The sequence below is a fragment of the Microtus pennsylvanicus genome, chromosome 10 (assembly GCF_037038515.1).
Source record: "Microtus pennsylvanicus isolate mMicPen1 chromosome 10, mMicPen1.hap1, whole genome shotgun sequence".
Lineage (NCBI taxonomy): Eukaryota > Metazoa > Chordata > Mammalia > Rodentia > Cricetidae > Microtus > Microtus pennsylvanicus.
This window is the reverse complement of record NC_134588.1, coordinates 51,804,029-51,820,219: the sequence shown is the minus strand read 5'-3', so window position 1 is coordinate 51,820,219 and position 16,191 is coordinate 51,804,029. Positions and strand designations below refer to the sequence as shown.

Genomic DNA, 16,191 nt, shown 5'->3' with positions numbered 1-16,191 from the left:
TGGTGATTGAATTACAGATGTGCACTGACACACCCAGCTCTTCACAAAAGTCCAGGGGATCCAAACTCAAGTCCTCATGTTTGTTCAGCAAACACGTTCATGACTGAGCCATATCTCCCATCCCAACATCTACTCTTGAGTCTACATAATAAACACTGTCCCATATGAACAACGTATTTGTATATTGGGAGAACTAGAGAATGAATGAATTACCATTTTCGGCCTGTAGTTATATATATGGCAGTGATAGCATTTGCACTCATAGTGTGGAAACAGAGTATCCTAAAACATGTGCTACAAATTCAATAAAATACAACATGGACTTAAAATGTCCTGATTAAACATGAGACGTTTAGCTTAGTTTTATCATAAGCATTAGTTTGTGGTATAGAACTCATGACCTTTATCTCCTAAGCTGAATTTTTCTATTAATCTCACCTTCCATATCTCTCCATACACATGCACATACAGCTTTACTCTTTTTGGTTGTAACAGAATGCTTTCAGTATAAGAACTTGCCAGAATTTTCATATATCTATAACTTCCAGACAGAAGTTTTATAATTTTCCTTCTCTGGTAATGACTCCTCTTCTTTGTCTCTCCAATAAATACACAATTCCCTCTGAAGATTTAACTCAAGGATTGTTTTCATTACAAATCGGAGTCTTTCATGACTTTTGCTCCCAATCCCTAGATACCACAGTCACACTTTCTCCTCAGTGCACCCATCTTCCATAAGGTCTGCATACTTCACTGTTCTATTTCTATTTAACGATTTGTCTGTCTTGCGAACTATCCAGCTTTTGAGAGAAGCAATGTGTACTGCTGAACCTATGTACCAATCTGGGGGAAAAAAGCCTCCTTTTGCTGTTCAAAAATGTTTGGCGATGTGGCGTTAGAGCTCACCATTTGGGAGTATTCGATGTACTCAGGACACAGGACAAAAGTGGACAAGGATTGTGACTTGTGATGTGCTGGCAAAGAAGAGGTGGCAGAGGCCAGAGATTGAGACAAGTACTTCATCTTGGAAAGACTGAAAAGACTGACTGGCTAGAGTCTGAGTGAAAATCACATCAAAGGAGGTTTCCAATGGTGGAAAAAAAAATCCACAGCTATTCTTTGATTTGCCATATGGACTCTCTAGAAAGCAAATGCCAAGATAGAATTCAGTATTCAGGAGATTTATTAGACAGTGGCTTAGAAATCAGCTTCTGTGGGACAGCAGGAAAGGAAAAATGAGTGGATAAAAAGAGAAACTATACATCATTGATAAGGTCATAAGAACACTCCATGTTATCCCAAAGGACTAAGCCATGGTGAATGCAAAATCCTGCTGCATTAACCTTGAGATAGTCATGTTTTTGAATAAGGACTAGAGCAAGTTAGATAACATAATCTTAATAATCTTTAGAGCAATCAGGAAAGTACACATATATACAAGTAGTTGTAGGTAAAATGTCAAAAGATGAAATGGAATAAAAATTACTTAATTCTCCAACAAGAAGGCAGAGAAAGAGAAACTAAGAACCAACAAAATTTACCAAAGAGGAAAACAAAAGCCAAGATGATGTGCTTAAATCCAACTAAGTAATTTCCTTTATTAAGTAGAAGTTGTTTCAGAAAGTCATGAAAATACAGATTATAATTTTTAGATTATATATTGTTTACAATACACACACTTTCAATATAAAACAAGGAGATGAAAATTAAAAGCTTGAAAAACTATAAGCACAAAATAATTATGTATTGTGATAATAAAATGATAAGTGTTGAATTTGTGAAGAAGACTGGCAACATTGTAAGAAAATTAAGTACTTAATATTTTATCCTCACAATAAGTGAACTGAGAGTTTGACAGACCTGATGGAGACACTGCCATACTTATAATTCATTATAGCTGAAATTTTCATCACCTCCTTAATAATTTATACAATAAAAAGATTAAAACAAATCAGGACAAATACGTAAGATTTCAAAATAATTATCAAATATTGTAATCTAATTGATATTTATAGAAACATTACACTCAATAACTGAAAATAATACATAGTATTCTCCAAACTAGAACCTATAAAACAAGTCTCAATATATTTATGATTAAAATCAATCATACAGAGTAGAGTTTTTTAACCTCAGTAATAATAAGATAAATGGGAATAACAAATTATCTTTAAAATCCACAGTTGTTTTTGCAATTAAATAATATTACTAAATAATCTGTGGGTCAGCCAGATATGTTGTTTCTGTCTCCCGAGTGCTGGGATTATTAGTGTAAGACAATATGTCTCAGCTAGGTGTCAGGCCATTTTAAGGGAGATTCTGTCTCAATAAACAAAAACAAAATCATTAAAAAAAAACTTAATCAGTAAGTCGAAAAAGGCCTTTTGATGGAGATTAGTAAACATTTTGAGTGGAATGGTACTGGCAACTGTGTGAATTTTGAAGGTTAAGGCCATAGGGCCCTATGGCCCTAATGCTTGCAGGGAAATTTATATCTTTAAAAATCCATGCAACATTTAAAAAGATATAAAATTATTAATCAAAGTTCCTTCCTTATGTCATTAGAGAAATTACAAGATAAGCAAAAGTAAAAATTAAAATGAACAGAAAAAATAAGTGGAATAGAAAATGATCCAGTATTTTCTACTAAATTATTATTAGTTTCTTCTCTCTAGACATGAATTCAGTGACGGTAGACTCTTCCTTTATACTTTATGAGACATGAAAGAAGCTAAAAGTAAAACATGGAAGAAGAAAATTTCATTTTCTCACAGATTGAATCAACATGCAAGAACAACCTAAAAATAATTTCATATAATACCAGTTTTTAAGAGATTAAGAAGAAATGAGTGTGTTTCTGAATTTCAACAGCTACCAATAAAAGGTATGACTGAAGAAAACATCTTATGAAGTGAAAGTGACAAAATAATTAGTAGTAAATATGTAAAGAAATAGGAAAGAACTATGTGAAGAAGAGCACTAGCTAACACGATGAGACAGCTTGACTACATGAGTGTGGACTTGTTCGGCAGGGAGAGAGAATCTCATGCGATTCTCACACTAAATCTTGAAAGTTCATGTAATCTCCATTTAAAAACCCAAAGATCTCCAGTGAAGAATTACAATGCTGAATTTCATGAGTTTTTTTTTTCTTCAAATAGCAAAACACATCAATTATAGTGTGTTGTCTGGATTTCTGTCCTGCCCAGTTCCCACAATTGTTAAGTCCCAAAGAAATCACACAGAGGTCTACATTAACTACAAACTGATTGGCCCATTAGCTCAGACTTCTTATTAACTCTTATAACTTATATTAGCCCATTATTCTAGTATATATTAACCACATGGCTCAGTACCTTTTTCAGTAGGGCAGTCACATCTTGCTTCTTCTGTGTCTGGGCCAGGACTGCGTCCTCTTCCCAGAATTCTCCTGTTCTCATTGACCCACCTCTACTTCCTGTCTCGTTGTCCACATATACTTCCTTCCTGGCTACTGGCCAATCAGCATTTATTTAAAATATAATTGACAGGGTATAGACCAATATCCCCCAGCAATAGTGATGTATAAATGAAGAGTGTGGATAGATGAATGGGCCAGGTGTTTGGGAAATGTGCATAGGGATGTTAGCAAACATGCAAACACAGGCTTCATCTCTATAGAAGGAGGGCACTTGTTTATCCTGGCCACCCAGAACCAAAATCACCACACAGAAACTATATTAATTAAAACACTGCTTAGCCCATTAGCTCTAGCTTTTTTGGGCTAACTTCTACATCTTTGTTGTTGTTGTTGTTGTTGTTTTTTTATCTTCAAGACAGGGTTTCCCTGTAGTTTTTGGTGCCTGTCCTGTAATTAGCTCTTAATTTAACCCATTCCTATTGATCTGTATATCACCATAAGGTTGTGGCCTACCAGCAAAGTTTCAGCACCTCTATCTCTGATGTCGGATCATGACATCTCTCTCCATCTTCCTTCTGCCAGCATTCAGTCTGGTTTTCCCTGCCTACCTAAGTTCTGTCCTATCAACAGGCCAAGGCAGTTTCTTTATTCATTAACGGTAATCACAGCACACAGAGGGGACTCTCACATCACATCTCTGCTGAGCAATTACCAGATAGTGTGAATGAGTCCTGTGGCCTGGACCTATCATTCACTCCAGATTAGTTCACCCCAAGTGGAATAAACAGATTTCTTACTTTTGCCACTTTTTAAATTTCTTCTTTACTATCATGAAGTAGACCATCTTAATATGCAATAATTGCTGGTCCTTCAGTGTTTTCTCTTTGGTTCACAGTATAGGTGAATTCATTCATTTTTCTCCCTCTGGTTAGAATGACATTTTTCATTGTCTTATGTTTGAGTTTTAATTTTGCCTTTCACTGTCGCCTTTTAGCATCCTTGTTATTTTCGCATATACTGTATGATTCATACTACTTATAAAGAAATGTGGCAAGCCAATTTCTCTAATGGTATCCACCGTACTGTTCATTCTCGTCTGGTTTTATAGCATGGCACCAGGTGTATACCAACTCCTAGGTCTGTTTTATACTCTTACATTGCATTTAATTGGTCTGTTTTCCTGTTCATTACACCATCTCACTGTCTGCATTATTATGAATTAAAGTTGACTGTACATATTCCCCTTTGCCATTTTTTGCACATTTGACTTAAAAATTGAAGTTCATTACTCATGAAACATTTATTTTTTCTGTATAAAATTCAAAATGTAGCCTTGTGATTCCGCCCTTTGTGTCACTGTTCTGTTGAACCAAACAGACAATGTTTGAGACATCAAAACAATTTTTTTCCTTGTGAAGGGATTTTAGATGTTGCTTTTATATGACATTTTATTGGCAGGTTTTATTTTTGACATGTATATTTACATTTGTATATGGAATTCATTTATATATTTCCTTTTGAATATTCAGTTTGCTAATGTCTCATGAAAGTGGTAGTATGATTTTCCCCCATTTTTTATGTTTGGAAACTGTGTAAAACTAGGATTACTTCTTCCCTCAAAATTCACAAGAACACACCTAAAATCAAAAACAAAAGCTAACAAAAGAACCTCAGTTCAGAGCTTATTCGGTGGAAGATTTTTAATTATGATTTGATTTTTTTGAGTTTTAAAAATATGGTCCATGTTTCATTTCTTTTCCATCTTTGGGTTATTGGATGTTTCTGGGAAATTACTGATTTATTCTGCATATTCAAACGTAGTGCTGATTCCTGTTTCTACTGTGCTTTTATTGCTTTTCCACTTCTGGCCATACTTACCATGCCTTTAGAGATACATACTTTTGGACATTGCCTTAATTACACGTGAGATTTGTCCACCTTTCTGGAGTCTTCAGGGACAGTACTTTGTCTCACTCAACTTACTTCTTATGCTTCTTTTCTCTACTTCATTGACTTCTTTTTTATTGCTATCACTTTTTTTCTGCCTTGATTCTCTGGACTTACACTGATGTTCTGACTTTAGGTTTCCGATGCCTAGCTTGGTTATTTTATTTTTGGTGGTGGGTAATTTTTCTATTTATAATTACTACTTTAATTGTGTCCCATAAATCTTGATGTATAGACCTCTTGTTCTCATTTGATTCTAAGAATTTTGTAATACTTTATGACTTGTTTTTATAACCTTAGACTTTTTTATAATTGTATTTGTTTACATCATTGATTTTTCAGAGCATAAGAACTTTTTATTGTGCCAGCTGGGATATTAATAGAGGGTGTTTTTTTTCTCCTCCCTTTGGCCCTATGTTTTATTAGTAAATCCTTAAATGGCAAGTTTTTATTCATTTATGAATTAAGAGCTAATCCATAATAAGAATTCTTACTCTGCATTAATTTGTCAAAAAATGTCAATTATTCTTAGTTTTCTCTCTCTAGCTACACACATATCTACAAAATTTGTTCATCCTTCTCACTTTGGTTTTGTGTTCCTGATTACTTGTTCTTTTTCTCTTTATTTTTTGTTCTGTTTATAGTACAGTCTTTAATTTCAGTTTGATAAATTCTTATTTTTAAGTTACTGACAAATACAGTTTGATTATACTCACAGAATACCCTGAAATATTTTGATACACTATGAAACAGTCACCACAGACAAGCCTAGTTAAGGGCATTTATCTTCCTAACACTGAGCTGGGGGAAAAATGAACTTTCTAGTTGAATTTAGGTTTTAGATAAACAGCAACTAATATTTAACATCAATATTTTCATGTATTGTTTGGACATATGAAAACACAAAATTTATTGTGTGTCAGATATTTGAAGTTAAGCGTACATTCTGTATCCATGTTGGTTGGTTTTGTGACATATGACAAGTCTTCAGCCTTTTTTAAAGCCAGTCAGATGCTAATTTGTTATTTGGAAATTATTTCGACTATCCTGGAAGCTGTGCATATGTCATTGTTTGACCAAAAGTTAAAAGTACATGTATATAAGGCACTGGGACTGAATACTACTTTGAATATTTGGTTAAAGTAAAGCTCATAGGATTCTAAGTAAGTATGTGGGAACATTTACCAGTGATCTGACTTTTCAGTCAACGCTAAAGACCGAACAATAGATTAATAGGGGCTTTAGGAATTGGAAGAAGAGGAGCACTACAGAGAATGAACTGTAACCTCTGCTATTACTTACTCCAACAAGTAACTTCTGGAAACATGCCATCTCTCTGGGTATCAGGTTTCTTTTGAAATTTCCTTAAAAAGAGGTATTTACATGACTGCTTCCAACTTGCAAATACGTGTAAACTTGATAGTGAATTTTTTAAAAGGAGGTAAATAGTACAAATGATAGTCTGACCCTGAGCTGCTAATGGCCAAGGGAGAGGACAAAGCTTTCTGGGGGTATTGTCAAAGCCTCAGCCCAGGAAGTATGCTTGTTCCCAGAAACCTTGTTAGAAAGGTGGAGCCTCAGTTCTAGTAACTGAGAATTTGCCTTGTGACCAGTTCCTCGGCAGCTTGCATCCATGTTGTTTGCATTGTAGCCAGGTCCTGGGCAGCTTGCATGCACGTTGAAGTTTGAAAATGGCTGCTAAAGAGGATTGTTATCTCAACAGTGAAACAGTTGATGATTAGAATGGTTCAAATCTACTCCCAGTTCATCAAGTGGAAACTCACTAACAGGATTTTGTGCTTAATAGGACAGAGTTTCCTGAAGGGCACTGGAATTACTTCTCTGTGTATAATGGAAATTTATGAAAAATAATTGTCTTCAGAAGAAACTTTTCAGTTGTGTGGATTCCTGCATGCCTTAGGGATCCCAAAAGGACAAAGACGACTATGTGTATATGATTTTCACTTCCTTCGAAAGCTAAACTAGTGCTCTCAAAGGGAAGTCCCACCTTCCTGTTTACCTCTAGAGGGCAAAACTTTATTTCCCCTTTCGTATTTAATTGTTGCTAATCTAGAATTCAACTGTTTTTATAGGAAAGCATGTGCTTGTTGCAAGCAGCGCAACCTCACACACTCTAAGCTCTGTAAATATCTGGGGAATCCATTGTTTCTAATGAAGAATGGACACTTGCCACCTGGCCCATGCTCCCATCCCTTCCCTCATTTTGGTTTCCAAGAGGATTATTTCTATTTGGATTCTATAAGGACTGTTTCTATCTGTATTCCGTGACCCCTTTCCTTATATTCAGGATTTATCTTTGGTGGGATGTTCCCTGGGATTCAGGGTTTGAGATGAAAATCTATATGCAGAAAGTCTGCTGAGGACTCTGTTGGTGTCAGTGTGCTGGGGAGTATAGGAACTAGGATTAGTCTGTGGGAGTGGCCTGAAAAGAGTGTCAGAATCATGTGAAAGCTGGGAAGACCTTTCAGAGTAATCTCACTCTATTACTCAGTATTAGCAAATGTTGCTTGACACGTGCTTCCTGCCCTTCCCACTCATTCTCCAGAAAGTGGCACGGCCCTGTATGAGGAGGTCACCAAAGGGGCAGTTTCTAGAGAGACATTACTTTGTAGTGAGTGTCACGGTCATAAAGGAGGTGATGTGGGAGCCACACTGTGCCAGCAACTGCTACAGATGTGGTTCTGTCCCTTCCTGCTCTTCCTTTGAAGCCCCATAAGTCTGTCTAGTCCAGTCTTCACAGACTTGGCCTTGTCTACAATGAACTTGAGGAGACGATCTAGATGGATCTCAGCTTCTTCCATAGGCTTGCCAAAGCTTACATTTTTGAAAGTCTAACCAAGAACTGCGGGAGCCATGGGAACAATTACACATGATGATAAGTTACTCCAGCTCTTATAGAAATGGCAGTGTATAAATTCACTGTGGTTATAGTCTATAGCTCTGTAGAGGAATAAAGCGGGACCTCGTTTAGGGTCTGATGGATACCAAGAGGAAGAGGAGCCTAGATATGAGGAGGAAGTGTAATGAGCTCAAAAGTCTGGAAAACTCACTGTTTAGAGTTTAGTCATCAACTAAGCCCCTTCCTCGATTAGACATAAGCTCCGGGTAAGATCATTTGCAATTTAGAGCTAATCTCTGCCTTGTCAAAGCTTCTGATGACAAAATCCTTAGAATGACTCACCTGAAGTCATGAATGTTTGAGAATTTTCACCTACAAAAGCACACATGGTTTCAGCCAATAGTAGAATAATTGTATTCTGAGTTTGTGTGGGCCCTTGTTAAACTGCAAGTGACTTTTAAAGGTACCTCTCCAATTCCTAAAACTGTTGGAAGCCTTGATGTTTTCATGTTCATTTGACTTCATAGATGGAGAGGGAGTCCTAAAAATGTGTTTGGGGGAGGATCTATAATCCCCACTTATCTAAAACTAGAAGTGCTTTAGATTGGAAAATTGGGAAAGCTACCATGCTCCTGTGTACCATTCCTGGGGAAAACTTGGTTTGCATTCCACAAGCAAACTTTTATGTACTGAAGATACCCTATTAAAAATCTCCTGTAAGCAGAAACGTCTGCTGAGTTTGGTGAGGGCTCCAAGAAAACATGTTCTCATGCTGTTCAAATAGCAGGAGGCACCTGCCTGCTTTCTTCTGACCCACGGCATCCATTTTCCCTTTGGAAAAGTGCCAAAGAGGAGAATAGATGAAATGGTGTGGGGAAAAGCCAGGAGTTAGCCAGAAGCATTTTAAATGTTCTTCTTAAGTTTCAGGGTCTACTGTTCAGTGACCGCCACAAAGGGTTACCTGTATATTGAAATATTTGGTTTGAGTGTACTTTGCATCTATGCATAGTAGGCAGTCTGGAGATGGGTTCTACAGGTATTTTTTTTCTTTTTGATTTTTTGAGACAGGGTTTCTCTGTAGCTTTGGAGCCTGTCCTAGAACTGCTTTTGTAGACCAGACTCACAGAGATCTGCCTGCCTCTGCTTCCCGAATATTAAGATTAAAGACGTGTGCCACCACCGCCCGGTGGGTTTTATAATTCTAATTAGAGATGGTGTCTCTCGATCTTAACTCTCCTTCAGTGGCCAGTGATTGGGGTTAAATTTGGGAGTTCATATGCAGTCATTGAGTAAAAAGCAGCTATGCTGCCTCTCCGTCTCCTGTCTCTGTCCCTCCCTCTCATCAGCACCGGCCTATATCCCTCTGTCATAACCTGTCTCAGTCTTCTGTCTTGATCTACCACCTCTCTCTATTCATCTTCCATCTACTTACCTCACGTCATCCACCTTCTGGCCTCTCTGTCATGATCACATCTGCCCGTGCACCTGCTGATGCTCTCTCTACTTAGTTTTCTCGTTGTTTCAATGTTCTTTGTGACAAATTCTTTTCCTGTTCCTTTGCTTTGAAAGTGATCTTTACATTTTAAAATTGTTCATATTTCTGAAAGATGTTAGCTTCTTTCTGGAATTTAGCCGTCACTTTTCATCTTTGCAAGAGCCAAGTTCAATTAGTTGTTTAGAGCTCATGCATGGCACGTGATCTATGCAGAATCTATCAAGAACTCAAACACTGAGAACGCCTATGGAGCCCAAACAAACATGGAAAACCAGTTCACATTCCTGCGGGTCAGTTTATAAAAGCACGTCGAATATTTTTGGATTGTACATGTAGAAGAGCATAATTTTCTGTATAATATATCCTTAACTTTAAATTTCTATTCCTTCTGTTTTTGTGCTCATTGCATAAACTGAATGAGGTGTATTTCTTTGGGAAAATTAGAGTGGTTGAACATTGAACCCTTAATGTTCATAGATTTTATCTTGTCTGCTTTTGTTTGATATCACTTGATCTACCTTGTATCCATATGATATAAGTAATCTCTCTATTACTGTCTTTGGGAATGAGGAACCCCAGCTTCAGGCAGAGGTAGATTGCTTATGTTTATATAGCTAGCAAAGGCATATTTAAGAGGCAAATGCAGGGCAGCTGCCAGGTTCTCTTTCTCTGTCAGAGAATCTCAGTTTCTCTCCGTATCTCTGTCTCTCTCCATGTCTCTGTCTCACTTCATCTCTCCAGTGAATCTTGCTTTCTTCTTATGTGAACTCAGATAGATAATTCCTATATGTAGAGATTCAGACTGATCTCTGCCACTGATGTACAAATAGTTGTGAGGTAAAACATGTGCTTTCTATGCTTGTAGTTGCTGCTGTGAGGTATACTCAGGCTCCATTTGAAAATTAAGCTCATCTATCTTTCCCGTGTCTCTGTGAGGGGGAAATGTCCAAGATGCAGCCTCCCAGGAACCAATCACCCCGTCTCTCTGCCTGTGTAACCCAAAGTTCTCTGCCTGTGTGCCCCTTATAAGTCTCACCTGTGGTTTTCCTGCTTAAGCTGTGGCCTGGAAATGTTGCTGTAACCTCCCCCTACTGAGCATGGCACCGAGGCACTGCCATTGGAACAGGCTTGAAGTTTCACAGTGACTTGGTATTCAAACTGCCACAGAACAGAAGTCTACGTTGTTAAGAGATGCAAATGGCATTAGAAGGTTTGGGTATGGACCCTCGGGACAGAAAAGCCCACACCCACCATAAATCCTACCTCTGCTACCTAGTTTGGGATGGGTGGAAGACTGAGATGCTTTGTGTTTCGCTGAAGCCACCCCACTCTCGGGTTCTGAGGCCTTCTTGTTTCTGGCTGAGGAAATGAGCTGTCTTCCAGTCTCAGGTCTCTGTTGTGGTACATGGAAAGGAAGATGCTATGGGGAGGTCCCAGGAGGCTTTGATGTCATTTGCTACTGGGGTCAAGAGCTCTGAGTTAGACTCTTGGTTTCCTTGGACTGGTTTTATGTCTAGCCCTTGGCCATCCAGGGATAGAAGACTTCATTTTCATTTTAGAAGCTGTAACTTGTGTGACTGGATGTTTTTGAAGTTATGAAGGAATATTTATTACTTCAAAGAAGGGAAGTGAAGAAAGAGTAGGGGAGACACTGTGTGAAGGGAGTTTGGCTGGAATTTCCTGCAAAGGTGGGAAGGACGAAGGCAGAGCTGTGCTGCCTGGACCACTGAAAATCGTTAAATCACTCTAATTAAGACAGCAATGCTAGTGAGCCCTGGAAGCGTGCTGCCAGGACTCAGGAAAACTGAGTCTGTGGACAACAAGAATTCTTGTTAAAATGGAAAACATGTTTTTAGTCTTTTCCCCACTCCAGAGGAGGTCCCTGCCAATTAGATGTACTATGGTCTATACTGGGACGACATCACGCTCAGAACCCAAGAAAAAGCCACAGCGGATATCCCTGAAGACATACATACAAGTAACATTACACAGACTGAGCACGTTGCGCACGTGCGCCCCCCCACGCACATACACGCATATACATATATACATATATGTCACGTTTCATATATTTCACAGTGTCACATTTTCTCCAACAACACCACACCTCCCAATTGGGTAAATAAACATCCAAATATATGAGCCTGTGAGGCCATTCTCATTCAAACCACTACAGCCTCTCTGCCAGCATCATAGGCTTCCTGGTAAATGAGAGAATCTGAAAATAGAGGTAGAAGGCAGGGAGACTGGGGGGATAACTGATACCTAGTCTCATCCTGGGACAGATCAGAAGAAACTATCTTTTTTACGGATGTTGGTTCATTAGTCATTCTGTCTATTTCTTTCCCTTTAATGTAGAAGGGGTATTGATTAGTATATAGAGGATTATTACCTCTACCAGTGCTCTCTTGAGAAATTAAAAAAGACAACATCAAGCCAGGCATGGTATTTCACGTTTGTAATCCCAGTACTTGAAGTGTGGATGCAGGATAATCAGGAGTTCCGTATCATCATTGGGAAAATAGTGAATTTGAGTGTGGCCTGATCTACATGAGAATTTGTCTCAAAAAAACAAGCAAACAAACAAGAACAAACTGTAGTGAATAAAACAGTAGAACGGCATGGTTTCGATAAAGGATGCTCAGCAGATACCAATGATCTTCCATCTCAGGGGCCTCATCTTGCTGTTTGCTGTCACCTTGGTTGCTGCTGTGCTTCCTCCATGTTTTCCACTGCAAAGGAGAACAAGGTTCTTACGTTCAAAGAAGTGCTCAAGAATGACAGAGATAAGATGGGCATATCCCCCGATTGCCTGTGGAAACCTATCGCTCACCATGCATGTGCTTATACCTAGGTGTGTTTTGCTAGACCAGGAGTTGCAGCAGCACTTTTCCTCTTCTTGGCATCTGATGGCCTGGCCCCTGGGAAGCATCAGCAGCCAACAGTGACCGTCTACCTGGTTGATGTCAGTGGAAGCAACCACTCGCTTGGTGAGTTGAGAATTATTTCTTTAAAGTCACTCAGGGTTATTCCAGTAGACCTAGGAATCAGTCCGATGTTGACCTCTGAAATGTCTGTGGCCTTGCATGTTACATAGAGAAAGGATAAACAGGTGCTACATGGTTCTAAGTGAATGGCTCAGCACAGTGCTGATCACCTTATTTCTCCGCAGGAGCCTATGAACTGTCGTGTCAACATAATCCACTGGTTATCAATGTGAGCCACCATGCGAATGTCTACCCCCACCACACCTCGTCTGTGCTGCTGAATTTGTCATCCCCATTGGTGGGTATCTCAGCAGTGGCTCTAAGGACATCCTCCCACACCAGTTCTTCAGCTCCCAGTAACTGCATCCCAGAGCAAAACCATCAAGGACAGAGGTACAGAGCTAGCTTCTTTTTTTTTTTAAAAAAAAAAATCTTTTTTTTTATTGAGAAAATGAGAAAAAAAACAAGTTTCCACCTCCTCCCAGCCTCCCATTTCCCTCCCCCTCCTCCCACCCTTCTCCCCCTCCTCCCACCCTTCTCCCTCTCCCCCCACTCCTTTACCCCTCCCTCTCCAGTCCAAAGAGCTGTCAGGGTTCCCTGCCCTGTGGTAAGTCCTAGGTCCTCCCCCCTCCGTCCATATCTAGGAAGGTGAACATCCAAACTGGGTAGGCTCCCACAAAGCCAGCACATTACGTAGGATCAAAACCCCTTGCCATTGTCCTTGGCGTCTCATCAGCTCTCATTGTTCGCCATGTTCAGAGAGTCCAGTTTTATCCCATGCTTTTTCAGTCACAGTCCAGCTGGCCTTGGTGAGCTCCCAATAGATCAGCTCCGCTGTCTCAGTGGGTGGGTGCACCCCTCGTGGTCCCGACTTCTTTGCTCTTGTTCTCCCTCCTTCTGCTCCTCATTGGGACCTTGGGAGCTCAGTCCAGTGCTCCAGTGTGGGTCTCTGTCTCTATCTCCATCCATCACCAGATGAAGGTTCTATGATGATATGCAAGATATTCGTCAGTATTGCTATAGGATAGGGTCATTTCAGGTTCCCTATCCCCAGCTGCCCAAGGAATTAACTGGGGACCTCGGCTTGGGCACCTGGGAGCCATTCTAGGTTCAAATCTCTTGCCAACCCTAAGGTGGCTCCCTTAACTAAGAATTGTGCTTCCGTGCTCCCCTATCCAACCTTCCTTTATCCCAATCCTCCTTTTTCTCCAAGTTCCCCCCTTCCTCCCCTTCTCCCTTTTCTCTCCCCATCTCCCCTTAGAGCTAGTTTCTAACGTCTCCCCTTCTCCCAACTCCCTATGACTATAACATACTGCTACTATTTAGGCTTATAGTTCTGTACAGCAGTTGCTTAATCATTAGCTGAAGAGGATTTAAGAACTACCAAAAAAGACTGAAGAATCAAGCAAGAAATAACGTAGAAGTTAAATTTGGGTTTTCAGATTTTTTTCTTTCCTTAGTTGAGTATAACATATTCTTTTTGGTAAATATTAACATCTTTACACAGTCTTAACATCTTTTTTACATATAAAGGCACTGACTTTAAATCAACATTGTTATATAAACTGCCAAAAGTTTTGTGCCAAAAACTCAATGTTCCTCAAGCAATCTATATTTATCCACTTGTTCCCACCTGGACAGTGTATACAGAAAATTTAAGAAGTGCTTGCTAAGGCGGCACGTCACATAATAATTTAGGGTCACATATGGACATTGGGAATATATTAACTGCATGCACCTTTCTGCAGACATTTGTGATTTTCTTCATCGAGACAGATGAGGGTCCCTGGATTCTTTTCAGCAGCTAGAAGAAGGGTTATACTTCAGAGTATTCCTATACCCACCTTTGGAGTAGGGAACACCTTGAATTAAACAATCTGTGCTGCAGTATGGATAGAATGATTCTATCAGTAGTCTAATAGGTTAGTGGAACCAAAGGGTAACAGATGCATTTCCTCAGAGAGAGAAGTGGGACCACCTGCTAGGTGACTCAGAACCTAGTCACAAAAGCTAGGGTTCCAAGCAATGTTCCATCATCTCATACAGTACCTATAAGGGAGATTAGCCCTCCCAAGAGTTGGTACAGGACACATCAAGTCCTCAGCACAAAGGAGATTGCTTAGCCCTCACAGTGGAACAAGCAGGGTGGGGAGATGCAAAGGCAGACAGCAAGCAGCAGTAACAGCAGCAAGAGCAGGCCTTTTTAAAAATTGTTGTTCTCTGGAGTGTTTTTAAGGAGAAAATTGAGAAGTCTGTGCTATAGTGAGATGGTAAATCCTCATTAGATATGTTAGCCAAATACTGAGATTTGATTGTTGGACCTTGGTGTTTTGTCTCAGGAATGAATCAGGGGCCAAACAAGGGAATGGACCTTGGGGGCTAGCTTTTGGAATGTAATCTAATGGATTTTAGCAAGGGAGAGAAGGGTAAAATGTAAAACCTGTTGGTGCCACTTTTGCCATTCTTGGGTCTGCGTTTACCATGTTTTGGCCTATTAGAGAGCCCTTCAGTACCTGCATATCCCTTCCAGGTATACCACGAACCATACCTGAGATCATTACAGAGTAGATAATACCAGTAGAATACACTGTTTTTCTATTGCTGGATAGCAAACCATACCAAAATGTAGTGAATCAACATTTTGATATGGCGCGGTTTGTGTGGGTGATAAATCTAGATGCACTTCAGAGAGGTGTTTTAGGCTCAGGCTCTCTTCAGTGAGGGTTCAAAGGAAGTTGGAGGATTCACTTCAAAGTCCATTGCTGTGGCGACTGCTAGCCTCAGAAGATAGACCCCAATAGATATGAAGAATGGGCCATCCCATGCTAGTGTGAGTCAGTTTGCTTCATGTAAGACTCCCCATAAACTGTTTGAGTCTCTTAGACATGGTAGCTAATTATCCAAAAGGAAAAGAGGCCCAGAGGTGGTAAATATTACAGAAATTTCCCAAGAGGAAAACCACATCATTTTTACAACCTAATGATGGGAGTGACAGCTCACTACTTCTAATGTATTTTATGTACCAAAAATTGGTCAACAAGTCTAGCTGGTAATCAAGGAGAGAGTTTGTATAAAGATAAAAATCCCTGGGGACATCTGAGAGTCTATGTACTATTTGCAGTGATTGTGGCTAGTGTTAATTGAGCATTAACTAGATTCCAGGTACTATGTTAAGTGTCAGGAAACAGTACACAGCAAGAAACAGTCTGGATGTTGGACATTGTGTCATTAGCTCGCTCATCCATGATTTTTACATCTTCTTAGTGAGAAGATACCCTCAAACCTTAACACAAATGCATATGATTCAAATATAGTCTTTCATAATCCTCAACTCTTCCTCGTGTATTTTCAAATTATCTTCTGGATGGGCTCTATGTCTGCCCGGAAGCCACACAGCATTTCTTCCTGGTCCTCAAATCATGTGCTCTTGATGAGTCTGTGCACACAATGTTCCTACTCTTTGGAATGCTGTCCAGCCCTTGTCATCTCAAACTTCGTCATC

General features: G+C 39.5%; 1 protein-coding gene across 1 annotated transcript in view; it reads left to right on the top strand.

The window, feature by feature from the left end:
- Positions 1–16,191, top strand: part of Pappa2 (pappalysin 2) — a 238,598-nt gene that overhangs the window by 125,125 nt on the left and 97,282 nt on the right. The window contains exons 12-13 of the mRNA XM_075987453.1: positions 12,557–12,692; positions 12,875–13,082. Coding sequence (XP_075843568.1) covers positions 12,557–12,692; positions 12,875–13,082 — 344 coding nt within the window. The remainder of the gene's footprint in view (positions 1–12,556; positions 12,693–12,874; positions 13,083–16,191) is intronic.